This window comes from Saimiri boliviensis, chromosome 11 (assembly GCF_048565385.1).
Source record: "Saimiri boliviensis isolate mSaiBol1 chromosome 11, mSaiBol1.pri, whole genome shotgun sequence".
Classification (NCBI taxonomy): Eukaryota; Metazoa; Chordata; class Mammalia; order Primates; family Cebidae; genus Saimiri; species Saimiri boliviensis.
Window position 1 is genome coordinate 60980043 of NC_133459.1, and position 27590 is coordinate 61007632.

The following is a 27590-nucleotide window of genomic DNA, read 5'->3' on the forward strand; positions in this document are numbered from 1 at the left end:
GTACGGTACCAAAAAAAAAAAAAAAAAAAAAAGGAATGAATAAGTAGAAAATAGAGTGATATGGTTTGACTGTGTCCCCACCCAAATCTCACCTGGAATTGTAGCTCCCCTAATTCCCATGTGTTGTGGGAGGGACACAGTGAGAGATAACTGAATCATGGAGGCAGTTTCCCCCATACTGTTCTCGTGGTAGTGAACAAGTCTCACGAGATCTGATGGTTTATAAGGGGTATCCCCTTTTGCTTGGCTCTCATTCTCTCTTGCTTGCCACCATGTAAGATGTCCCTCTGCTCCTCCTTTGTCTTCTGCCATAATTGTGAGGCCTTCCCAGCCATGTGGAACTGTGAGTCTATTAAACCTCTTTTCTTTATAAATTACCCAGTCTTGGGTATATCTCTGTTAGCAGCATGAGAAAAAACTCATACACAAGATATTTCGGACAATGAAACTATTCTGTATGATACTGTAATAGTGGATACATGTCATTATATATTTGTCAAAATTCATTGAATGTACAACACAGTGAACCCTGCTTAATCTATGGACTTTAGTTAATAATAATGTACATCAATACTGGCTCATCAGTTATAACAAACGTACCACACTAATGCAAGATGCTAAATGGAGAAATCTGGGAGAGAAGGGAGGATGTATAAGAACTTGCCATACTTTCCATTCATTTTTCTGTAAACCAAAAACTGCTCCCTCAACCAAAAAAAGTCTACTAGTTCAGCGAAAAAAGTTAATGACAAAGAAGGAAGACAAGAGCACCAAGGCACCAAAAAAGAAACAATAAGAGGTTAGAGCTGAAATCTGGAAAGGCAATGAAATCTTTGAGAGGGAAAACAGATTGAGGAGAGAGAAAGGGCAAATTATGTAATCCTCTGTGTGAAAAGACAGGAACATTCACTTCAATTTAGGGTTCTCGCTGGCTGGCAGGCTGGCTGGCTGGCTGATTGATTGATTGACTATTTAATTTAGAGGATTGACTGATTGATTATTTAATTTAGAGGAGTCTCACTGTCACCCAGGCTGGAGTGCACTGATTGACTGACTGATTGATTGATTGATTATTTAATTTAGAAGAGTCTCACTGTCACCCAGGCTGGAGTCCAGTGGTGCAATCTCACTCAGCTCACTGTAACCTCCACCTCCCAGGATCAAGTGATTCTACTGCCTCAGCCTCCCAAGTAGCTGGAATTACAGGCATGCACCACCACGACCAGCTTTTGTTTTGTTTTGTTTTGTATTTTTAGTAGAGATAGGGTTTCGCCATGTTGGCCACACTGGTCTGGAAGTCCTGACCTCGAGTGATCCACCCACCTTGCCCTCCCAAAGTACTGGGATTACAGGCATGAGCCACTGTACCCGGGCCTCATTCCGGCTTTTAATGAAGCCCATACAATGAGAGTTTTCATTATTATGTTTAGCTTGAAGTCTTCACATATCCCGATCCTCTCATCAAAGCAGAGATAAGAATATGTAAAAGCCTTTAAAAAGACACAAAATAAACATTCTGTCTACCTACCTCATTGCTACTCAACTCACTCTACCAATCTCAGTACTACCTCAATGTTTCTGGGGCTAAACCATGAGTAAACTGAATAGTAAACTGCTGTATTTCATCAAATTCAAGATATCACTAATTGTCAAGAGATGACATTACCCCGCATACAGCTAATAAATAAAAAGCCAATTAATCATCACGACATCAGTTAATTGAAGATTTCAGATGTTAAAATGTAAAATTTAAAATAGTTACTTCAAAAAGAGGCAATCTTTTGTTTAATAACAGACATAAAAATGATAATCCTCATATTACAAATATCTTTTATATGACATTAATTTCCCAAAAAAAGAAACCCTGTAATTTGAAAATAAGTTGTGATAATGCAACAAGAACCATTTCCAAACTGAGCTATAGTAGCCATAAAAATATGTGCAACTCAGACAAAGGATGTATTTACGAATGAGATCTTCTGCACAGATTTCATAAAATGGTAGTGAAGAAATCTTCCCAAAATAAAAAAACTGTACCTCTTACTTAACTGTACTTAACCATATCATGATCCAAAGTATGCAACAGAGAAATGTAATGAATAAATATAGACCCTGATACCAATTAAAATCCTTTATCATAGGTTACTTTTTCCAATCAGATTTTTTCTTACTCCTAGTGATAGCTCAGAAAGAAAAACAAGGAAGTCTTTTTTACTCCTAAAAAACCATTAATATTAATTGCAAAGTAGAAAGAATATGTCAAAAATTCTGTACTTATGCCCCTAAATTATAAAATGAAAAAACCTTCTGTCCCTCCCAAGAAAACATGATCCAGTATTTGATCCATTTATCTCTTTATCCACTCTCTCCATTCCTACAAGCTACCTATGTTAACAAACATTACAGTTTTCACAAAAGAAAGCATCTGCCCAGGCCATTCATCAGAGGATATTGGAAATAACCAGGAAAAGAACCGCATTCTGAGAGCACCTTATGTTGCATTTAACCTTTCCTCTAACCCACTTCTACTTTCAGACACCCTGTCTAGTCATGATTTCCAGAATGAACCAGGGGTGATAAGGCCAACCTGGGCCTGCCTCTCTCATCTCTGGTCATTCTTCATGGGACCAGAAATAAAGCCTAAGTAAAGATGACTAAGGAGAGTTCATACTAAACTCGTAAGAAAGTTTAGTTGAGCTACTCCTATAAGTCACACAAAAAAATAACTGCAATGTACTAATAAAATGCAATGTGTCAAATAAGATAATAAGATCTCTTGGAACTGGCACTATTTGCATCTAAGATAGAAGTCAGGGAAGAAATGAAGGGTAAAGGATGTATCAGGGACAAAGAAAAACCAGGCTTGCTAAACATCCCCAAAAGAAAAGGAATAGTGCAGCAGACACTCCAGTACTATAACTATCCAAGTTCAAGACCGGTGAATGATGGGTTGTATCGGAGTTCCAACACTGTGTATGAGTTGGTATTAAAGATGAAGAAAACAAGTGGAACCCGTCTCTACTAAAATACAAATATTAGCTGGGCGTGGTGGTGGGCGCCTACAGTCCCAGCTACTTGGGAGGCTGGGGTAGGAGAATCCCTTGAACCTGGGGCAGAGGTTGCAGTGAGCTGAGATCATGGCATTGCACGCCAGCCTGGGTTACACAGCAAGACTCCAGGTCTCAAAAAAATGAACAAATAAAGATAAAACAATAGACTACACAAAAACAACACTATATCACCTTCTAAGTATTTGCGCCAAAAAATGTTTAACCTGAATTGAATCAAACCTTTACATCTAACTTCCAGTTTACGGGGTAATACAGAAGACAGTGTAACAATAATATTGTAAGGAAGTCATCAGACAAAAACTAGAAGGCAGGTCATGCTATGTGCCAAAATCTCTTCTACGGTTTAATATGGTAGATAAATTACAAAGTAAAGGCAGTGGGCTAAGTTTTAATGTAAAAAAGACTTAAGACTAAAAGACAGGCTGGGCGTGGTGGCTCACAGCTGTAATCCTAGCTCTTTTCGGGAGGCTGAAGCAGGTGGATCACCTGACATCAGGAGTTCAAGACCAGCCTGAGCAACATGATGAAACCCTGTCTCTACTAAAACTAAAAAAATAAATTAGCCGGGCGTGGTGGTACCTGCTTGGAATCCTAGCTACTCGGGAGGCTGAGGCAGGAGAATCACTTGAGCCCAGGAGGCAGAGGTTGCAGTGAGTCAAGACTAAACCATTGCACTCCAGCCTGGGTGAAAGAGCAAGACTCAAAAAAAAAGACTAAAAAACAAAGTAAGAGGGGGGAAGAACAGACTTAAGAGATATAACCAAATGCAACATACAGTTACTACTGGACCCTGATTTGAAAAAAAACAGCAGTAAAAGATATTTTGGTAGATGAGAAATTCTAACATGTGCAAGGTAATACATAAGAGTTATTGGGGTTTTTTTAAATGCTTTTACTGTGTGAAAGCAGTATGTAGTAATTCAGGAAAATGTCCTTACATTAATATTTTAGAGATGTAAATGATGTTTGTAATTTAGCTTAAAAGTCTTCAGTTGGAGGCTCCAGCAGTGGCTCACGCCTGTAATTCCCGTACTTTGGGAGGTCCAGGCAGGAAGATCAGCCTGGGCAACACGGCAAAACCCTGTCTCTACTAAAAAAAAAATTAGGCAGAAGTTGTAGTGTGTACCTGTAGTCCTAGCTACTTGGGAGGCTGAGGCAGGAGGACAGCTTGAGCCCAGGGGGTCAAGACTATGGTGAGCCGTAATTGTTGTACTCCAGCCTAGGCAACAAAGTGAGACCTTGCCTCAAACTAAAAGGATTCGGTTATTATTATTTTGCCTTAGTGGGAAAAACCAACAAATCAAATATGAAGGTGGGGCAAATAAGCTTCAAGAGGTACACCACATCCTCCATAAAGCCCTGCCTGATTTCTGTTCCATATAATTGAGGGTCTAAATCTGTTTGGACACTCCTCCCTATGCTTTCAAAGCACCCTGTGTTTATCCGCATACATTCAAGGAAAAGGAGCTTCCAGGAGACAAATTCAGACAGGCAGCAGACTAGCAACTGACCACTTTCTATTGTTGAGTAAGAACCTTGCCTTGCTGATTGAGTTTGATTTCAGTGGTAGGAAAGCCCCATGTTTGTAAACATTCTCTTTGATAGAAGCATAAAAATTGCAAAGGTTTCTATCGAACAGTCTTCATGCAACTCATAAGCATAAAAGTATGGTGAAGGAAAACAAGTACAGTGAAGTATCAAGAATTTGGCTTCTCAAGTCTGACACACTAATTCTTCAGAAGGACCTTTGCAACCTCCTTGAGGAATCAGACAAGAAAACTTCACCTCTGATTGGGATACTCTATGCCAGGCATCCCCAAACTGCGGCCCATGGGCCGCATGCGGCCCCCTGAGGCCATTTATCCGGCCCCCCGCTGCACTTCAGGAAGGGGCACCTCTTTCAATGGTGGTCAGTGAGAGGAGCACAGTATGTGGCGGCCCTCCAATGGTCTGAGGGACAGTGAACTGGCCCCCTGTGTAAAAAGTTTGGGGACGCCTGCTGTATGCTGTCTATAACTGAGCATAAATGCCCCAAAACAGGTTAGTTTCTGCCATTAAAGAAAATACATGTTTTCCAATGCTAGTGGCATTTTTCTTGTGATAACCAAATAATACCAAAGTCACAGCACCTATCGAATCTGTTTTGAAATCTCGAATTCCTGGGTTCAAGCCATCCTCCTGCCTGGACCTCCCAAAGTGCTGGAATTACAGGCATGAGCCACTGCTGAAGCCTCCAACTGAAGACTTTTAAGCTAAATTACAAACATCATTTGCATCTCTAAAATATTAATATAAGGACATTTTCCTGAATTACTATCCTTCTATTTGGAAGGATTTGAAATCTAGTATTTGAAGATTTGAAATCTACTATTCCTTACAAGGAATTAAGCAAAGAAAAGTCCAAACTTCTGCCTCCTCTAGCAGACTGCCTTGCACATACAAAGTGCTTAGCTAATGTTTACAGAGCTGAAGTGAAAATCATAGGAATAGAAAAGAAAAATTCATAATTCCTTCCCCAAAAAAGTGACTGAGTATGAATACTTGAATGGAATAACTTATGTGAGCTCCTTCAGGGCAGGGACCGTATCTTATTAATCATTATATCCTCAAAGTCTAAGACAATGGGGAGAGAGAGAGAAATGGCGAAACAGATACGGGTTTATAGAGAGGAAAAAAAAAAGACAGGGAATAAGAATGAACTTAGAGACTACCTACTACTTTTAAAACACCTTTTGGAGTAAACCAATTCATAAGTGATGTTGGTTTTTAATTGATTAAAAGGGAAGAAAAAAGCATTTTTTATTTAAAACCTTTTATCTATTATTGTCAAACAGAAAAATGTTTGCAGGGGGAAAAACGTCTCAATCCAGTTGAGATCATTATTATCATCTCTGTTACCTGGTAAAGTAAGAAACTACTACCAAAACACAATACTCTCCTATTTTGTATAAAACTTTTTTTATAAATTTTTTTTACAGGATATATAATTTGTTTGCTTATCTCAAAATAGTCTCTAATGTGTCTTTAGCATATCTGCAAAGGGCTGGCTAAAAGATCAAGCTCTTCTATTACTTAAATAGTTACTATGAGAAGCAGAGAAAATAAGATTTTCCAAAATGGAGACCAAAAAAAAACCTGATACAAGAAGTCTTTTAAATAAATAAATAAATGGCATTACAAAATGCAAACTTAGGAAAAAAAAATTTCAAACTTCACAAAGAGGTGCAAACAAAAGGTCCATCTCTCTGCCATCTCCAATCCCCAATCCCCAGTCTTACTCCTCAGATGTAACAGTTAATATTTTCTTGGTATCCTTCAAGAAATAGATGTGTATCTATCACTATATATATAAGAAATCCTTTTTTTTTTTAATGTCCACATATGGTATCATACAATAATCATTTCTTGATACCTTACTTTATAAAATATATATTCGAAATCTTTCTATATTGGCACATAAAACTAATAAAACTAGCACCATTTGTCAGGCACTTACAATGTACCACATACTGTGCAAAGTGTTAATTTTGTTATACCTCAATCTTTAGAAAACCCTATGAAGTAGGTACTCTATTCGAATATTGAAGTTTCAAGAGTTTCACACAACTGATAAAGAATAGAGCCAAGATCTGAACATAAAAACCTCATTCTTAACTACTAGTTTCCTTTATAACTGCTATAAAGTCCCTGGTATGGATAAATGAACATATTTAACCAGTCTCCACTGATGCACATTTAAACTATTTCTAGTTCTTCCAAAGATTATCACTAGAAAGTAAGTACTATGAGGCAGAGATTTTTGTCTGAGTCAAGAATTATGGGCAATTTTTGAGGGCTTTCTGTATTTCCAAATTCTCTGCAGCAACATTATTTTATAATCAGAAAAAAAAATAGGTATTTTTAGATACATTTCAAAAATAAAGTAACTTGCCCAACTTTATAAAAGGTAGAGTCGGGGTTTGAATTAAGATCCATAAAGCTCCTAAAGCTTTCCATGGAGGCAGATTTCCAAAGATAAGATAATTATTACCATAGTTCATATTAATGATTTGTCTATGTTCCAAAACCCAGCCTTTCAGGTCAGTTAAAGATAGCCAGCAAAAATATCTGCTGTATACACTAACATAGTAATAGGAACACTAGAATGACTACCACCATTATTATGATCTGTTTCCTATCCTTCACATATGGCTAAATAAAACACGAATCTAAGCCACTGTCTTTGTGTCATTTGTAAGTTAGCCCATGTTAAAATATTTAGGAACACAGAAGACTGGACCATAGTAACCACTAAAGTAAAGGCTCAAGAAAACTAAAACGTACACAGGTTGATATGTGAAACAAACAAAAAAGAAAGAGTCCTTCTACATAATACATTTAACATTTAAAATATACCTCCTTCTCTGGTGGGGAAAAGGATTAAAAAAAGATGTCAGGTGTCTCATATATCCCATTTGACACTATTTTGGGGATAACATTACTCAAATTATTTTTACATTAGAAAGCACTGTATTAAGGAGACTTGGATGGCTCTATCACTGTGATCAACAGCATTTCAGTATGAATCTCAATTTCATCAACTAAAACCTGGTGATAATATTGCTCCCTACTTCATGTAACATATTATAACTACATTTAAAAAAGAATTCAAAAATTTAGCATTTGTAAATATTAACACTGACCTGAAACTGGCAATTAAAAAGAGAGGGAAAAGAAAAATATCTACTGCAAAAAGTTAATCCTCCTAAAAGGAGATAAATTTATCTTAAATTCCACCCTACTTTATAAAAATAAACCCAGGGCTGCCTTACCCATAAACATACAAAATTATATCGCCGTGTAAAGTGCATATAATTAGTTGCTAAATCGTATTTATTCTAACTCTTACGTACTTCTCAAATCCTTGTCCCCACCTTTCCTTTTTTACAACATCTGCCTACAAATAATATCATACTTAACAGTAAAAGTCTGAATGCACTTCTCTATAGAGCAAGAGAAAGCCAAGTATGTCTGCTTTTACCACTTCTATTCAACCTTGTACTAAAAGAGGGAAGGAGGGAGAAAGGGAGAGAAGGAGGAAGGGAGAGAGGAAGGAAGGAAGGGAGGGAGGGAGGGAGAAAGGGAGGGAGGGAGGGAGGGAGGAAGGGAGGGAGGGAGGGAGGGAGGAAGGGAGGGAGGGAGGGAGGGAGGGAGGGAGGAAGGAAGGAAGGAAGGAAGGAAGGAAGGGAGGGAGGGCTGGTGTTTAGATTAAAAAGGAAAAAATAAAACTGTCTTTACTCACAAAAAATTATCCTATATACAGAAAATTCTAGGGAACCCACAAAAAACTACCAGAAGTACTAAACAAGTTCAGCAAGGTTGAAGGATACAAGCTATACAAGTTTAATATCCAAAAATCAACTGTATCCCTATATACTAGCAATGAACAAACCAAAAATGTATTTCAATTCCATTCAAAAGATCAAAAATAATAAAATCTTCAGAAATAAAATTATACAAAAGAGGTATAAGACCTGTACACTGAAAAATTCAAAATGCTGAATACAGAACTTAAGTAAAATCTAAACAAATAGACCCTCCATTTTCATGGACTGAAAGGTTCAATATATTTTGTTCAGATGGCAATTCTCCCCAAACTGATCGACAGATTCAATGCAATCTCTATCAAAATCCCAACAAGATTTTGCAGAAAATGGCACACTTTATATTGATATTGATCTTAAAACATATATAAAAATGCAAAAAATCCAGAATAGACAAAACAATTTTGAAAAAGTAAAAAATTAGAAGAGTCAAACTTATGAATTCCAAATCTTACTTTAAAGCAATGGTAAATAGAACAGCACCATACTGGGATAAGGATAGACATACAGATCAATGAAACGGAACTGAGTATCAAGAAGTGAACATTTATGGTCAACTGATTTTTTTGACAATGGTGCCAAAGCAATTCAATTGGACGAAAAATATTCTTTTCAACAGTGTTGCAACAATTGAACACCCACAAACTAAAAATAAATTTAGACCTTTATCTTAAACCATGCACAAAAACGAATGCAAAATGGAACATAAACCTTAACATAAGAACCAAAACTATAAAATAAAACTATAAAATTTTAGCAGAAAATAGAAAAAAAAAATCATGACAATTGATTAGGCAAAAAGTCTTTAGCTACAATACCAAAATCCTGATGCATAAAAGAGAAACACTGATGAAATTGGACTTCATTAAAATTGAAAACTTTTGTGCTTCAAACATCACTTTAAAAAAATGAAAGGACAAGTCAAACAAGGAAATCATGTTTATAAATCATGTATCTAAAAAAGGACTTTTACCCAGAACACATAAAGAACCCCTACAACTTAAAAACAAGATAAATAATCCTACTGAAAAATAAGTAAGAGGCCAGGCATGGTGGTGCATGCACGTAATCCTAGCACTTTGGGAGGATGAGGTGAGAGGATCACTTGAGCCCAGGAGTTCAAGAACAGCCTGGGAAACATAGTGAGAGTCTGTCTCTACAAAAATATTAGCCAGATATGGTGGCATGGCCTGTAGTCCCAGCTACTCAAGAGGTTGAGCTGGGAGGATGGCTTGAGCCCAAGAGTTTGAAGCAGCAGTGAGCTACTATCGTACCACTGAACTACAGCCTGTCTCAATCAATCAATCAATCAATCAGTAAAAATGAGTTAGAGATCTGAAAGGTATTTCACCAGAGCAGATAAGTGAGTGGCTAATAAGCACATAAAAAAGGCCACCAGTAATCAGGAAAACACAAATCCAAATCAGAATGAATACTTCTTCACATTCACCGGAATGTCTATAATCAAAGAGGACAATAAAAAGTGTTAGCAAGCATGTGGAGAAATTAGAACCCTCATACATTCCTAATAGGAATCCAAAATGGCAGTCATTATGGAACATTTTGGCAGATCCTCAAAAAGCTAAACATAAAATTACACTATGACCTAGCAATTCCACTCCTAGAAATGTATATACCCACAAGAATTGAAAACTAGTCTTCAAACAAAACCTTGTATTCCCATTGGCACCATTCACAAAAGTCAAAAGGTAAAAACAACTTAAAATATCCACCAACTGATGAATGGATAAACAAAATGTGCTACATACAATGGAATATTATTCAGCCATAAAAGGAGTGAAATACTGATACATGCTACAACACAGATGAACCATGAAAACATTATGCTAAATGAGAGCAATGTGGCATAAAAGGCCACATATTGCATGATTCTGTTTATTGTGAAACCTTCCGAAAAGGCAAACTGAGAGATTGACAGAAAAAGTAGATTCGCCGGGCGCGGTGGCTCAAGCCTGTAATCCCAGCACTTTGGGAGGCCGAGGCGGGTAGATCACGAGGTCAAGAGATCGAGACCATCCCGGTCAGCATGGTGAAACCCCGTCTCTACTAAAAATATAAAAAATTAGCTGGGCATGGTGACGCGTGCCTGTAATCCCAGCTACTCAGGAGGCTGAGGCAGGAGAATTGCCCGAACCCAGGAGGCGGAGGTTGCGGTGAGCCGAGATCGCGCCATTGCACTCCAGCCTGGGTAACAAGAGCAAAACTCCGTCTCAAAAAAAAAAAAAAGTAGATTCGTTGTTGCCTGCAGCTTGGGGTCAAAACAGGGAATTGCAAACTGGCACAAGGAATTTTTTGGGGTGATGGAAACGTTCTAAAACTAGATTGTGGATGATGGTTTCACAACTCTAAGTTTACTAAAAATCATTTAATTGTAAACTTAAAATGAATAAATTTTATGATATATAAAGTACACCTAAATAAAGCTGGGTTTTTTTCCTACAGGTCTGGATATGGCTGAACTGCTCCGCAAAGATAAGGGGAAGAAACTGTGTATTGGTCAGAGAAAGAATGATGATGAAAGAAAAAAGAAAGCTGGAATGCAGTCACTAAGAAAATTCTGCACCCTGAGACTCTGTACCACGATCCTGTATCATTAGCAATTATGAAAATTATTAAATGGTTGGTATGAATGAAGGACTTAGTTGTTTTCCAGAATCACAGGGCAAACCAGGAATAGCCCATAATGATGAAAGCATACGGATGCTGAAGACAAAATGAGAACGACAAAAGTCAAAAAGAAAAACCAGGAAGACATGCTTGGGAGAGCTATCAGTTGGTACTAAGAACTGAGCAAAACTTTAAAAAGTTAAGGGACAGGGAAGCCACAGCTAGCTAGCATCAGGTTACACTGGTTTTCTTTGAATTTCTTTGTATTTCACCAGTTCCACTTAAATTGCAGGTAGGATAGCTGTCTATACTGCCACATATTTAAGTAATTATAGTGATGTGGAACCATTTTAAATGACTAATTTTAAAGAACATCAGTTGTTTTGCTATGACCAGCACTCTCATCCTCCTTCTTTAGGTTAGAAACCCTTCTTTGGTAAGGAACTCATTCTGTAAGATGTGGGGGGGGCTAACACGTCTTTCCCTCAAGCCACAGAGAAGGGCATTCGACCCACAGTGGTCAGACTCTCCTATACCCCTAAACATAGTAATTGGTTCAAGGAAGAACATGTGACCCAAGTCACATCAATAATTGAGTCCTTGGATCTTTTCTGCCAGAACTAAACTGGCAAAATTTGAGCCTAGCACTGTCAAATCTCACTGTGGCCATTTTGTGGAAAACCTACCCAAGATATGAAGACAAGAGGTTGCTGACATCATCTGTATCCCTGGACCCAATATATTCAGTTACATGAGTCAACACTTTTTGTGTGTGAGCAAAATAATCTGATCTGTCACTTGTAACCCCAGCAAAAAAAAAAAAAAAAAAAAAAAAAAAAAATCCCCTGTAAAAAGCCATTGAAAAAAGCAGTGAGGTATCCAGAGTGTTTGCCACAGGGGTCCAAATGATGCAACCCCAAAATAAAGAGGAGTTAACTCTGAAGAGATTGAGTTGACTAGAATGAAGAAGAAAAGCTCCAAATAAAGCATCAATTCTTAATTATTATCACAGGCTCTGTTTTCTAGGAAACCCAGACTAAAAGGGTATCTACAAAAACCTGTCAGCTACCACTAGGCTTAACAGTGAAAAACAGCGTGCTTTCCCTTTGAAATCATAAATAAAACCAGGAAGGCCAGGCACAGAGGCTCATGCCTGTATTCCCAGCAGTTTGGGAGGCCAAGATGGGAGGATATCTTGAGGCTAGCAGTTTGAGACCAGCCTAGGCAACATAGCAAGAGCTCATCTCTACAAAAAATTTAAAAATTAACCAGGCATGGTTGTGCACACCTGTAGTCTTAGCTACTCAGGAGGCTAAAGTGAGAGGACAGCTTGAGCCCAGGAATTCAAGGTTATAGTGAGCTATGATCACGCCACTGTGCTCCAAGCTGGACAACAGAGCAAGAGTCCATCTCAAAACACAAAAATAAGAATGTAAGAATGTTCAATATTAACACAATGTTGAACAGCAATGGTACCAATCTACACAGTAATATAAAATAATAGTCTACAGAGCAAGATAAAAAATAGTAAGTCAGTTATAAGGTTTGAAAAGGAAGAAACAAAAAAAATAATGATTTCCTGACCATATGGTTGTCTACACAGAAAATACAAGGAATTCACATTCTTAGAATAAACAAGAGTTTAGCAAGGTATAGTTGCATACAAAATTGTTATACAACTAGGAATAAATCTAACAGAAGATATGCAAGAACCTAACAGAGAAAATTATAAAGTTTCATTGTACAACATAAAGAAGACCTAAATAAACGGAGAGATACACTATGGATCACAGATTGGAAACTCAATATTATAAGGATGTCATTTCTCCCCCAAATTAACATATAGATTCAATGCAATCCCAATTCTAAGAGTTTTGGGTTCAAGGGGTTTTGTTTTGTTTTTGGTATTCTAAAATTTACATGGGAATTCTAAAATTTACATGGGAATTCAAAGGGCTAAAAGCAGTCAAGAATTTTTTTAAAGGTGGAAGGAGTTGCTCTACTAAGTGCCAAGGCTGATTATAACCAAATTTATTTATACTTTGTAAAAAATGTTTACTATATAAGCAGACAAGTGGAACAAAATAGATCCCAGAAAAAGACCCATAAATAAAGATATATAATCTACAACAGATAATTTCATTGTACATTTTAAAATAACTGAAAGAATATAATTAGATTGTTTGCTACACAAGATAAATGTTTGAGATGATAGATATACCATTTACTCTGATGTGACTATTACACATTGTATGCCTGTATCAAAATATCTGATGTGTCCTATAAATATATATGCATACTATGCCCATGAATATTAAAAATTACTTTTTTCCTTCTGAAATCTAGGTGGAAAAGTAAAAATAAAAAAAATTAAATTAACTTTAAAAAATTACTTTTTTTTCCGAAAGGGATTCTCACTCTGTCACCCAGGCTAAAGTGCAATGGCACAGTCTCAGCTCACTACAACCTCTGCTTCCCGGGTTCAAGTGATTCTCCTGCCTCAGTCTCCCAAGTAGCTGGGATTACAGGAACCCACCACCAAGCCCAGAAAATTTTTGTATTTTTAGTAGGGGTTTTGTATTTTAGTAGGGGTTTCATCCTGTTGGCCAGGATGGTCTCCAAGTCCTGACATCATGATCCGCCCACCTCGGCCTCCCAAAGTGCTGGAATTACAGGCGTGAGCCACCATACCCAGGCAAAAACTACATATGGTTTTTTTTTTTTAATCTACAATAGAGGTGGCAGGGCAGATTAATGGGGAAAGGATAATCCATTTAGAAAAAAATTAAAATTTCACACCATACACATATCAAGGTGGAATATAAACCTAAACAAAAAAGGGGTAACTACAAATTTATGATAAAATGAATATCTTAATATCTCAGGGTAATAAAGTATTTAAGACCCATAAAGTAATAACCATCAAAAAAAGACTGATAAGTTAACTTCATTAAAACTGAGAACATAGAGCTTTCATAAGACTCCATTAAAACAATGAAAAACAAGCCACAGGGTGGGAAAAAATATTTGCTATACATATAATCAATAAACAACTAATACACAGACTGTATGTACTCACACAAAATCAATTAAAAAAAAAAAACCCAAAGGGAAAAAACGCAGAGAGTTAAATAAGCAATTTACAAAATAAGAAATTCAAATAATCAATAAACATACAAAACAGAGCCCAACCTCATTAGTTATAAATTAAAAATTAAAACTTATCATGAGATAGCACTGTGCATCCACCAGCTTGTGGCAAAATGAAAAAGCTGGCCATACCAAGTGATGGCAATGATGTAAAGCAACATTGTTGTGAGACTGTAAATTTCTACAACCACTTCAGAAAACAGTTTGGCACTACCTAATAAGCATTGTTGTACCAATAAAGATTGCTATCTATGACCCAGCAATTGCACAGGTGGCTATACCCTAGAGCAGGGGTCCCCAAACTACGGCCCGTGGGCCACATGCGGCCCCCTGAGGCCATTTATCCGGCCCCCACCGCACTTCAGGAAGGGGCACCTCTTTCATTGGTGGTCAGTGAGAGGAGCACAGTATGTGGCGGTGCCGCAAAGCGGGGTGTCGCTCACGTGCAGTACTACTTCTGGTGACATGGGACGCACGTGTCACAGCTCCGGAAGCGTGTCATAATGACGCACATCCGGTCTGTGGCTGCAGCACCCCACATCACCGGAAGCAGTGTGAAATAACAGCAGAAGTAGGAAGAAAGGCAAAGCACTATAACCATTACTACACAGTACAATGGCCCCCATACTCCCCCAAATGTACAACAACATAATGGCCCCTGTAACATCCCTTTGCCCAAAAGTCTCCCCCCACATTACTGCACACTGTGTTTCCCCTATTATAAGACCCTGTCTTACATTAATTTTACCCCCAAAAGACGGGGGTTGTCTTATTTTTAGGTGTCTTATAATAGGGGAAACATGCAGCAGTGGGCTTCCCACAGAAGAGGCCCACCGCTGCTGCAGATGTCCAGGACGCTGTATACAGTGTCACAGGCTGATCACTGCCATCCCTGTATATAGCACTGGAGGCGGTGCTGGGCCTGTGACACTGTATACTGCTGTCTGGGATAGTGGAGGCAGCAGCGCTGGCTGTGAAGTGTGTCACACCTTGCATAATCTGGCCCTCCAACGGTCTGAGGGACAGTGAACTGGCCCCCTGTGTAAAAAGATTGGGGACCCCTGCCCTAGAGAAACTCATGCATATGTATACCAGAATATTAGTATATGAATGTTCATAGAAATGCTGTTTGTAATAATAAAAAAATGGAAACAATCCAAATGTTCACCTACTACAGAATGAATAAAATGTGGTATATTTATGCAATGAAATGCTACAGAGCAATGAAAATGAATGAACTTCAACTACTCAGAATATCATGAATTAATCTACCAAATTACAATTCCACCCTAATGACTTCAAAAGGAGAAAAAAACATTTTGCTTAGTAATGCATTCACAGATGGTAAGATTAAAGAAAGCAAGGAAATGGTTATCCCAAAAGTCAGAATAGTGGACTGGAGTAGTCCAAAGAAGGGGCAAGATTTAGGAAAGAAAAGGAAGAATATATCTAAAAGAAAAAACATCAGAACAGTTACAGAGATGGAAAAGAGCATAGTATTTGTGGGGGTACAGTGAAAACACCAGACTGACTGGAGGACAATAAGTAAAACTACAGAGTAAGTCAAGAAGAGGAGGACCAAATTACAGTTAACCTTCAAATCCGAGGCTGGGTGCGGTGGCTTACACCTGTAATCCCAGCACTTTGGGCGACTAAGGCAGGTGTGGTTCACGAGGTCAGGAATTCGAGACCAGCCTGGCCAACATAGTGAAACCCCGTCTCTACTAAAACTACAAAAAATTATCTGTGGTGTGGTGGGTGTGGTGGTGTGCACCAGTAATCCCAGCTACTCAGGAAGCTGAGGCAGGAAAATTGCATGAACACAGGAGGCGGAGGTTGCAGTCAGCTGAGATCATGCCACTGCACTCCAGCCCTGGCGACAGTGTGAGCTTCGAGCCTCTGTTACACACTTAAACACACACACACAGATCCAAGCAAGGGTTTGGCTTTAACACTTTAAAAAGTCACTTAAATTCTTAAACTGCACAATGCCATGATGAAAGCTGTGTTTTAGGGAGATTTAATCTGCAACACACTTGAATCAGAAGAGAGAAAGACAAGATCAGCTAGTAGCTTTCTATGGTCATCTAGAAGTGAAATAAAGAAGGATGCTCCAACATTGCTGAGTGGCATTCATTTAAACACTTTATGTGGGGAGAGAGATCCAAGATGGCTGATCACTAGCAGCTCGGGATTGTAGCTCCCAGTGAGAGCACAGAGAACGAGAGGACAACACACTTTCAGATGAACTCTTACTGCTCACGCACCAGGATATTCCCAGCGGAGGAGCCCCACAGGTCGCCAGAGTGACTCTTGTGGCTGGTGAGGCAGTTTTGCCGGTGCCTCGGAGCTGCGGTCCTCGATGCAGAGTCAGAAAAGCACCATCAATCTTAAGACCGCTGTTTTAGCCGGTGCAGTGGGTTGCTCAGATTCCAGCGCTGCACATCAACAATTTGGACGTGCACTCAGAAACCCAATTACAAAGATGGTAATTATAAAGAACACAGATGGATAAATCCATAACGAAGGGAAGAAACCAGCCTAAAAAGGATGAGAATACCCAAAATCAGAACGCCTCTCCCTCTACAGGGGATCACAGTTCCTCATCAGCAAGGAAACAAGGCCTGATGGAGAACAAGTGTGTTCCATTAACAGAAGCAGGCTTTAAAAGGTGGATGATAAGAAACTTCTGTGAGTTAAAAGAACTTGTTCTAACCCAATGCAAAGAAACTAAGAATTTTGAAAAAAGGTTTGATGAAATGTTAACAAGAATACACAATTTAGAGAGGAATATAAGTGAATTGATGGAGCTGAAAAACACAAGACGAGAACTGCGCGAAGTATGCACAAGTTTTAACAGCCGAATTGATCAAGCAGAAGAAAGGATATCAGAGGTCGAAGACCAACTCAATGAAATAAAACAAGAAGACAAGATTAGAGAAAAAAGGATAAAAAGGAATAAGCAAAGTCTCCAAGAAATATGGGATTATGTGAAAAGACCTAATCTACATTTGATAGGTGCACCTGAATGTGACGAAGAGAATGAATCCAAGCTGGAAAATATGCTTCAGGATATTATTCAGGAAAATTTTCCCAACCTAGCAAGACAGGACAATATTCAACTCCAGGTAATACAGAGAACACCACAAAGATTCCTCAAGACGACCAACCTCAAGGCACATAATCATCAGATTCACCAGGGTTGAAATGAAGGACAAAATACTAAGGGCAGCCAGAGAGAAAGGTCAGGTTACCCACAAAGGGAAGCCTATCAGACTCAGAGCAGCTCTCTCAGCAGAAACCCTACAAGCCAGAAGAGAGTGGGGGCCAATATTCAACATCCTTAAAGAAAAGAACTTTCAACCCAGAATTTCACATCCAGCCAAACTAAGCTTCATATGCAAAGGAAAAATAAAATCTTTTGTGAACACGCAAGCACTCAGAGATTTCATCACCAACAGGTCTGCTTTACAAGAGCTTCTGAAAGAACCACTACACATAGAAAGGAACAACCAGTATCAGCCTTTCTAAAAAATACCAAAAAGTAAAGAGCATCAACATAATGAAGAATTTACATCAACTAATGGGCAAAACAGCCAGCTAACATTAAATGGCATTATTAAACTCACATATATTATTATTAATTCTAAATTTAAATCGACTAAATCCCCCAATCCAAAGACACAGATAGGCAAATTGGACAAAAAGCCAAAACCCAACGGTATGCTGCATCCAGACCCATCTCACATGCAAGGATACACAAAGACTCAAAACAAAGGGATGGAGAAAAATTTACCAAACAAATGGAGAGCAAAAATAAATAAATAAACAAAAAGCAGGAGTTGCAATTTTTGCCTCTGATAAAATAGTCCTTAAAGCAACAAAGATCAAAAGAAGCAAAGAAGGACATTACATAATGACAAAAGGTTCAATGCAACACGAAGAGCTAAAGATCCTAAATATATACGCACCCAATACACGAATATCCAGATATGTAAGACTTACAAAGAGACTTAGACTCCCACATAATAATAGTGGGAGACTTCAACATCAATATTAGACAGATCAATGAGACAGAAAATTAACAACGATATCCAGAACTTGAACTCAGATCTGGAACAAGTAAACTTAATTAACATTTATAGAACTCTCCACTTTAAATACACAAAATATACACTCTTACCAGTACCACATCATACCTACTTACAGGTTTAAATGAAATATTGGTTGGCTGCTTGTTTGTTATTTTCTTCCCTCATTTTTTTCATGTCTCCATTATTAAGCACAATTATACGCATACCCATTTTTAGACTGCCTTCTAGCCCGGGCAATAAAGCAACACCCCCGTTCTCTCTCCCTCTCCCTCTTTCTCTTTCTTCCTCTCCTTTATTCTTTATTTTATTATTTTTTTCTTCCTTTCTTTTTTTTTTAAAAAATCAAAAAAAGAAAAAAAAAAACACTTTAAGTGTCAGGCATCCATAGGATCTGTGTGAAGCACTAGAGATAAAAAGTCAAAATCCAGACCTGCCATCAAAGAGCTCAGAAAAGCAGTATAAAAATAGAGAAGGGGGTGGAAGAACATAAGAAATGTAACTTAAAAAAAAAAAATAGCTCATGAAATCAGTGCTGAGGAAAAGAAAAAAATCAAAGGTTCCTAGCCCTCAAGAGCTCTATAAGTCAAGTACACATAAGGTGTACAACTACATAGCCCAAGGATTGATAAGGAAGAGAATTAACAGGAAGTAGCCATGACTATACCACATACATGGGAGAAATGTGACAAGGAAAGGAAAAGGAATGTTTGGTTGGCAGCTGAAAACACCAGAACACTCAATAGATCTTTGTTTTATTATGAGAAAAGCATCTTACGGTTTAAGGGAAAGGTTCACTAAAAGGAGTAGATTGAAGATGTCAGAATAGGGAAAGTTGTGGGATCAAGACTCAGAGAGGTGGCAAGATAGAATTTCAAAGTACAATAAAATGGGTAAGCTTTAGGAACAAGGGACCTTTTGGGCTCAAGGGAAAGATGGTTAAATCATATATTGGGAGAGTAGTATGCTAAGGTTAATATGAAGGACTAATGGTAGTACCAAACTTTTCAGTAAGATGAGGGAGAGAAACAAAACTATTAAATAAGAGAAATGATTTAAGGTAAACCTCATCTCAAATGGCAAGATATTAAGACATAGAGATCAACTCTGGAATGTTCTAGTCTCTCTCTAACACTTAGAGAAGCAAGTTAGATATTCAGCATTAAGAATTAGTGAGATGAGTACAGCAAAAGATCAGGGAAGTATAAACAGGCAGCACTGAAGTACTGGTAATATACGGACCTATGAATTGAACAAAGTAGATTCTGTAGATTGAAAGACTGGGCCCTTCTGTCCAAAGTTACTAACACATTGAAGACTAAAAACAACTGAGGTGTTAACTAAGTCTATATGCAGGAAATCCCACTCATGTAAGATTTTCCTCAGAAATAAAGATCTGATAGAAACCTTTCATTAAATTTGGCTGCTTACACAGCAAAATGATACCCAGTTAACAAATGAAGGACTAAGACAGCAGGCATAACATTTGGGATAGTAGCAGTGACATTGTTAGGAAACCTGCAACTACCCACAGAAAATATTCTGCAGAAAGAAAATATAGTCAAATAAAAAGAGTAGGCCAGGCACAGTAGCTCGTGCCTGTAATCCCAGCACTTGGGGATGCCAAAGTGAGCAGATCCCTTGAGCCCCAGAGTTCAAGACCAGCCTGAGCAACATGGCGAAACCCCATCTCTACAAAAAAAATGCAAAAATTAGCCAGACATGGTGCTCGTAGTCCCAGCTACTCCAGAGGCTGAGGTGGGAGAATTACTTGAACCCAGGGGCAGAGATTGCAGTCAGCCAAGATTGCACCACTGCACTCCAGCATAGACAGCAGAGCAAGACCCTGTCTTAAAAAAAAAAAAAAAAAAAAAAAAATCTGAAATCAGAGTAGTAGTTGAGTCCTGATTTAGGCAAATAAAATTGCTCTTTCTAGGCCTCAATTCCCCATCTAGAAAATGATAACAACAATAACAGTAATAAAAACATAACAGTATTTTTGTTATTTTTGAATGCTTATGTTACAGGCACAGTACTAATGCATTATTAGAACTGTATTAGCTCACTTACACACTTAACTCACTTAATCCTCACGTTAATTGTATAAAGGCTGTTATCCCCATTTTTCTGTGGTATATGCAGAATTTCAACCTGTGCAATCTGATCCCAAAACCTATATTCTTTAGTACATTCTTCTGCCTCTCTGGGTTATAAAGATGAGAATGCAGTAAAAAGTGCTTTAAGTGTACACAAATGTTCACCATTACTGCTGAGTATCAAGAGACAGGACAAAATAATCCCAACAAAATCCTAGACGATGTGTCTACAAACAGTCAACATTCCATAAATCCATGGGCCTTATCCTCAAAAAGTGAAGGGAACAGACACATAAAAAGGCAACTACTCGATACAGACAAAATATACATGCTGCTTTTCTAGGTGAACTGAAGTAAACAGTGTAATTAGTGATATAAGAATAAAGAGCCTTCAGAAATCACCAAATCACAGCCTCAAAAAATAACCGCATTAAATGCAAAGGGCTAAAAAATAACTGAGACAAAAACGAGATCATTATAATTCTTTTTAAAGAAAAGGTTTCTGAACAATCACGAAGCTTTAAAAAGATATAAGGTTTCAAACAGCAACAGGCTTTTCACAGAGCAACAAATTTCATATACGCACACTATGGAAAGAATTATCGTTTCCAACGAAAGGTCCTAAACCACATTATAAATATTGTAGTAAAAAATAGTTGATACTTACTAGACACTTACACAGAGCACCATTCTAAGCACTTTAGAGGTATCAATTCATTTAATCCTCACAACTCTATAAGGTTAAGTCCTACGATCATCCTCATTTTCTACATAGGGAAAATGAGGCAGAAGCGTGGTCAAGTAACTCAGCCATGTTTACTCAATGACTGGCTGTGCTGGGATGCCAAACCCAGGAAATTCATATCCAGAATTTGCACTATACTTCCTCTAACAGAAAACTAAAAGGCAGAACACAAACTGATTCTTAAGTATTATTCAATCATATTTGATAATGAGGAAGAAGCTTTCATTCACAATAAGCAGTTAATAACTCATTACCCATAGCAGTTCTGTCTTTGGCATTCCTTCCAAGTTAAGTCTGCACATTCTCACTGGACAATCTCATCAAACCACCCACGCACCAGCAAATACAATCTACTTGCTGATATTCTCAAATCTAGATCTCCAGCCCAATGTCTCTTCTGTACCTCCAACCTGCACCAAAACCAAATAGATATTTCTCTCTGAATGATTCATGAGCCCCTCAAAATTAACATGTCCAAAACTGAATCATCATCTCCTTTCCACTTGTATCTCCCAATCGCAAAGCCCTTTTTCGTCCTGTAGTCCTTTACCCCGAAGACTGCCACCATCATCCACCTGGTCGCCCCACTGAGGATGTCATTCCCAGACTCCTCAATCTTCTTCACCTTGAACATCCAATCAATCACCAATCACTACTATGTCTACCTCCTGTCTATCCAATCAGTGCACATCTCTTCATTCGCATTACCTAACTTAATTTTATAACTTCTTAAAAAGCTGTTCTTTGCATTTTGTGTCGTTTTGCACAACTGATTATCTTTTTTTCTTGTGGTTTGCCCTGTCCCATCTGGAGGCAAACTCCGCTAATAAACACACAATTTCATATCCAACTCTCTAATGTGCACTTGATTTATCAGCACAATGTTTTCAGAGATAAACTTCAGGTTCTGAGAGAAAATACTAGGAATGCATGTCAAGTAGTAACATTTTTTAATATCATCACTATCAGAAGTAAGACCTAGTTTTTTACTAAAAAAAAAAGAATTTCCTATCGTCACAATTCCCTGGGAGAAACTAATTACTACAAGTGTTTGATGACAGGTAGTATAGGCCATGTACTATGCTACACACATTACACAAATTATGCCATTTAATGTTCACAACAACACTATGAGCTGAGTACTATTATTATTCTCATTTGCCAGACAAGGAAACTGAAATTTGGCCAAGGTCCCAAGTTAGAAAGTAATAGTCAGAATTTGAACCCATGTCAGAGTCTGACAGTAGAGCCCATGCTCTTATACACATGCTATTTTGTCCCTTAGGGAAAAAATAAAACAACATGCTTTAACGCTGGAAAGAAAGAAACAAAAGTCTCTGCCTCGAAAGTAGCTAGGACTACAGGTGCGACACCACACCTGGCTAAATTTTTATTTTTATTTTTTGGTAGAGATGGGGGTGCGGGTCTCGATATGTTGCCCGGACTAGTCTTAACTCCTAGCCTTAAGTGATCCTCCTGCCTCGGCCTCCCAAAGTGCTGGGATTACAGGCATGAGCCACTGCACCAGGCCCCCCCCAAAATTTTTTTTTTGAGACGGAGTTTCGCTCTTGTTACCCAGGCTGGAGTGCAATGGCGCAGTATCGGCGCACCGCAACCTCCGCCTCCTGGGTTCAGGCAATTCTCCTGCCTCAGCCTCCTGAGTAGCTGGGATTATAGGCATGCACCACCATGCCCAGCTAATTTTTTGTATTTTTAGTAGAGACGGGGTTTCACCATGTTGACCAGGTTGGTCTCGATCTCTTGACCTCGTGATCCACCCACCTCGGCCTCCCAAAGTGCTGCGATTACAGGTTTGAGCCACTGCGCTCGGCCCACAAATTTTTAAGAAATGTCAGCAAACTAAAAGGACTCAGAGCCACAGAAATACAACTGTCCAAAAAAAAAAACACAAAAAAAGTAATTAATTTGAATGCTTCTTTTCTTGGGACATCACAATTCACACAAATATGATTTTATTAAAACAAAAATGTCTACTGTCTTATAGGTAAGTACATTCCACAAAGAAATTCTACAAATATTAGAATCCTCCGTCATTCAATTTTTATTTGGCAGGTGGGAGAAGGGTGGCAACCAACCACAAGTAGGTGAAAGGCTTTGAAACCTCCACCTTGATCACTTGCTTGACTTCAGGACTGCTAACATGTGAGAGAAAGCCAACGTGTAAAGAACACTGCCTATCATCCATCTTCCTCGAGTGCTCGGAGAAACACAGGCGCACAGTGAAATTCACATGCGAACTCAGATGGAGCTTCAGCCTGCAATCCGTCGAGGATTCGGCAGCTGCACACCGAAGGGGAAGCCCGCAGCTCTCAACTTTTCATTCTGGCCACACGTTTTCAATCCTGGACGCACAAGCCCATTTAGAACCGGGCCCAGGGTTCAAAGAGGGTCTCTGTCAGATTTCTCAGGAAGATCGAGACGCGTGAAGCAGGGGCGGCCTCCCACCCGCCCGGAGCCGCCGCGCGCCTCTCCTTTTGTTGGGGTGGAGAGGAGGGCGGACCCCGCACCCTCTCGGGACCGACGGGGGGGTGAGCGCAGAGAGTGGGGGAGAAACGCCGCAGCGGCCCCCGACCAGCCCGGGGGTGGGGACACAAAGAATTTGGGAAGCGGCCGACGAGCTCCTCCACCCGCCCTTCCAAAAACCGCCGCGAAAGTCCAGGCCCGGGCCGCAGAGGAGCCGGCGGAGGCGAGCGCGCTGGCGACCGCGGCCCTCTCCGCTCCCGGCCGAGGCTCTGCGGCGGGCGCGGGAAGAAGGCCCGGGTTCGAGGGCGGCGCGAGGCCTCCGCCACCCCCGCAGCCACCGCGAACCCCTTCCGCCCCGCGGCGGGCCAGGCCGCCGGATCCCGGCGCCGGCCCCGCCACACCCACTCGCCTCCTAGGCCCGGCCCGGGAAGACTCCGCGGCTCTTCCTCGGGCGGCGGCGGCGCGCCCCACGCCGCAGATTTACCTGCTGATCTTCTGGGCGAAGGCGCGGCGCTCGGCCATGGCTGCTGAGGCGGCGGCGGCGGGCTGGGCGCGGACCGGCGGGCGCGTGCCTCCTCGCTCGTGCTCCCTCCCTCCCGGCCTCCACCAGTCCAGGCGCCGGACCTGGGAGGCTGGGGCTGGCGGCCGGAGCCGGGAACGAGCCCTGCCGTAATGCTCCTTAGAGGCGCGCACCGAGAAACCGCTCCTCCCCCAGCGCGTCAATCCCGGCGGGAGCCCCGGCTTCGGAAGGCGGTTGCGGCCGCCAGGAGCCGCGAGGAAAGAATGGAACGCTGAGGGAGCCAGGCGCCAGCCCTAGCCGCTTCACTGCCGCGGGGCCTGCAAGACAGAGAGGTCGCGGAGAGAAGCTAGAGAGAGCCCAGCGACCTGGCGAGGCAAGAAAATAAGTTAACAGAACGCGTAGGGGGAGCTTGGCTTTCCCGAAATGGAAGGGAAAGAAATGGAAGGTGGGCTTTGCCGAGGGGGCTGTGCTTTACCGCCCTGGATGATTGGGTTCATGTTTCTGCAGCACCCGTCCCCGAGCTTTTTAAAGCACTTTGGTTTCTGCTTCGGCCTCATGAATGGGGTCTAACTGGAGAAACAGTGGTTTTTCTTATAGAGAAAGGGACGGAAAATACCTTGCTCCTGCAGAGGTAACAATAGTAATAGTTGACTTCTGGTGCTTAGCCAGCCACTCGATTAAAGTTTTTCAAGCATGAGCGCTTTGAAGTAGATCATTACTATCCCCATTTTAGAAGGAAGGAAATTGGCTCAGAAAAGCTAAGTGACTGGCCCCAGATGGTAAACTCTTCCACTGAGGCTCAAGCCGAGAGCCTGTTTGTTTTCTTTAAGGACATTTGTTTCTGTATTATTTCCCCCTTTTGAGTCTCGCTTTCTCTGCCTCTCTCATATATAATCCAAGTGCTCTCTAACGTTCTCCCCCATTTTGATGTTCTGTTAAATAATCTCTGTGTTAACCACTGAAACTGACCTTGTCCATAATTGCCTATAAAATAAAGACTAGCAGAGATCTGTTGTCAATCTGTTCTGTTGTAATCCCATAGTGTCTAGAATATTTGGCTCCTAATGCATATCTGTTGATGACTGAAATTATGGTGACACTAAGAAAAATATCTCGGTGTCTTGTAGTACCTTTCCTCTTAAATATTGCAAGAACTTAATATGTGGTTTATTTATTGTTATTATTATATTCTCAGTATGGTCCTGGTGGAATATGTTAGATACCTATTTTCCTCTCTTTTACCATTGGAAAATCTGTAGCTTGGAGCCATTAGGTCATTTGCCAGAGTCACACATTGAGTCAAAGGTGAAAGCCTCAATTAGTCAGATCCATAACTTCCTGTCTAGGACTGTAACTTCTGTGGAAGACTGTGTATTTATATAACAGTGCTCATTCCAGTAACATACTGCTTTTACTTATTTATTTACTTACTTACTTATTTGAGACAGAATCCCCCTGTGTTGCTCAGGCTGGAATGCACAGTGGGCCACAGCCTAAAACTCCTGGGCTCAAGCAATCCTCTTGCCTAAGCATCTGGAGTAGCAGCTAGTACCGCAGGCTCTTGCCAGGGCACCCTCCAGTAACACACTGCTTTCAAATGCTTGTTTACTGGGGAAAAGACAGTCTATTCAAAGAGCATTGATATTTGGCTTCTACCTAAGTACAGAGCCCACCTAGGTGTTCTAAAAAACACATAGGTGAGCTAGACACAGTGCTGCTCTCAGAATGTTTGAGTCCATTGGGAGTCACGGCTATCACTGTACCTGGCTTTTAAGACCCTTTGTGATAGGAACCCAGACTTATTTTGCCACTTTCTTACTCTGTGACCTCAGGCAAGTTACTTAACCTCATCTCTAAAGGGAGGAAAATAATTATATCCCTTTGAAAGGGTGTTGTGAACCTAATATAAAGTTCATAGAACAGGGCCTGGCTCATGGTAAGTACTGTGTGTGTCAGCTATTGTTATTATCACTGTTACTGTCATTATTCATCCTATACTTAAGCTTGTCCTGGGGTATTTGATAGTCCCTGAATTGGTTGTCTGCTCTCATACTCGCAGCCAGATGTTGCATGCCTTTATCTCTGCTCTCCAAACATCTTTTCACTAGTCTCTTAGAGAGCTGGCCACATTTTGCTTTGAATAGTTCTTTGTATACATGACTCACTAGTTGCCAAAGTGTCTGAAAGGACATTGCATGTACTGTGCAGCCTACTGGAAACATTTAGAGCAGGAAGAGGACAAGCAGGACCATGCTGTAAGCAGGGTAATGCGGAACACTGTAAGCAGGAAGAGTGACCCTCACCTCTGGGGAAGAGCTGGCAGTCACAGACCAAGTCATGTGGGCTGGTATCCCTGCCCCCCAGGGTTTCAGTGTCAGGAAATACATGGAATACAGCAATGGGATTTGAAAGTGGAATTACTTCGGCTGACTAGCATCCATGCTCCCCATACCAGCCCCTACACACACACACACACACACACACACACACACACACTCCACTATACTTCTGTGGCACTCACTCCGCCACCCCCAGTTTCAAGGGTCTTTTGACCTTGACCACACAAAGCAGCACACTCTTCTGGCTTCTGTGACTGATTTGGGAATAGGCACCTGTATCAAACCAAGACAATCAGGCCCAACCGGAATTAGAAATTGCATTTGCTATACCAGGGCACTCCATCAAAAGAAGGCATACTTGCCGGGTGCAGTGGCTCAAGCCTGTAATCCCAGCACTTTGGGAGGCCGAGGCGGGTGGATCACAAGGTCAAGAGATCGAGACCAACCTGGTCAACATGGTGAAACCCCGTATCTACTAAAAATACAAAAAATTAGCTGGGCATGGTGGCGCGTGCCTGTAATCCCAGCTACTCAGGAGGCTGAGGCAGGAGAATTGCCTGAACCCAGGAAGCGGAGGTTGCGGTGAGCCAAGATCGCGCCATTGCAGTCCAGCCTGGGTAACAAGAGCGAAACTCCGTCTCAAAAAAAAAAAAAAAAGAAGGCATACCTGAAAGTGAAGCCAAACACAACAGAGAAGAGAGCAAAAATAGTGAAAAAGACAAGGTCCTTAGGATGTAACGTGACTTGAGCCTTGGACTTTGCATGAGCTAAAAATGTGCTGGGTATTTTTGGGGTAGGGAAATGGCTGGTTTTTCATTAGGTTTGCTTTCATTAGCAATTCAAAGCTTACCTGAGACAGGACTTCATTCAGTCAACTAACATTCATTAAGTACTTACTATACTAGACACAGGAAATATAATGGTAAATAGCACAGTATTTCTGTCCTCAAAGAGTTCAGAGTCTGGTGGAAGGGAAAAGTAAGTAAATAGTAGGTTACATGCTGAGACAGGAAAACTTAAGGAAGCTATTGGAGTACATATAAATTCTTGATAGCATCAGTTCTCATATATGAGGTGTGTTAAAAACTGGATGGAGTTTAACC

At 40.3% G+C, this 27590-nt stretch overlaps 1 protein-coding gene across 6 annotated transcripts in view; it reads right to left on the bottom strand.

Moving 5' to 3' along the window:
* Positions 1-24255, bottom strand: part of DOCK7 (dedicator of cytokinesis 7) — a 242826-nt gene extending 218571 nt beyond the window's left edge. For 4 of the 6 annotated variants that reach the window (XM_074380932.1, XM_074380931.1, XM_074380928.1 and 1 more), the window contains exon 1: positions 24113-24255. In XM_074380932.1, coding sequence (XP_074237033.1) covers positions 24113-24150 — 38 coding nt within the window. In that variant the 5' untranslated portion in view covers positions 24151-24255. The remainder of the gene's footprint in view (positions 1-24112) is intronic. The other 2 variants (XM_074380929.1, XM_074380930.1) reach the window with 2 other exon arrangements.
* Positions 24256-27590: the final 3335 nt, after the last annotated feature.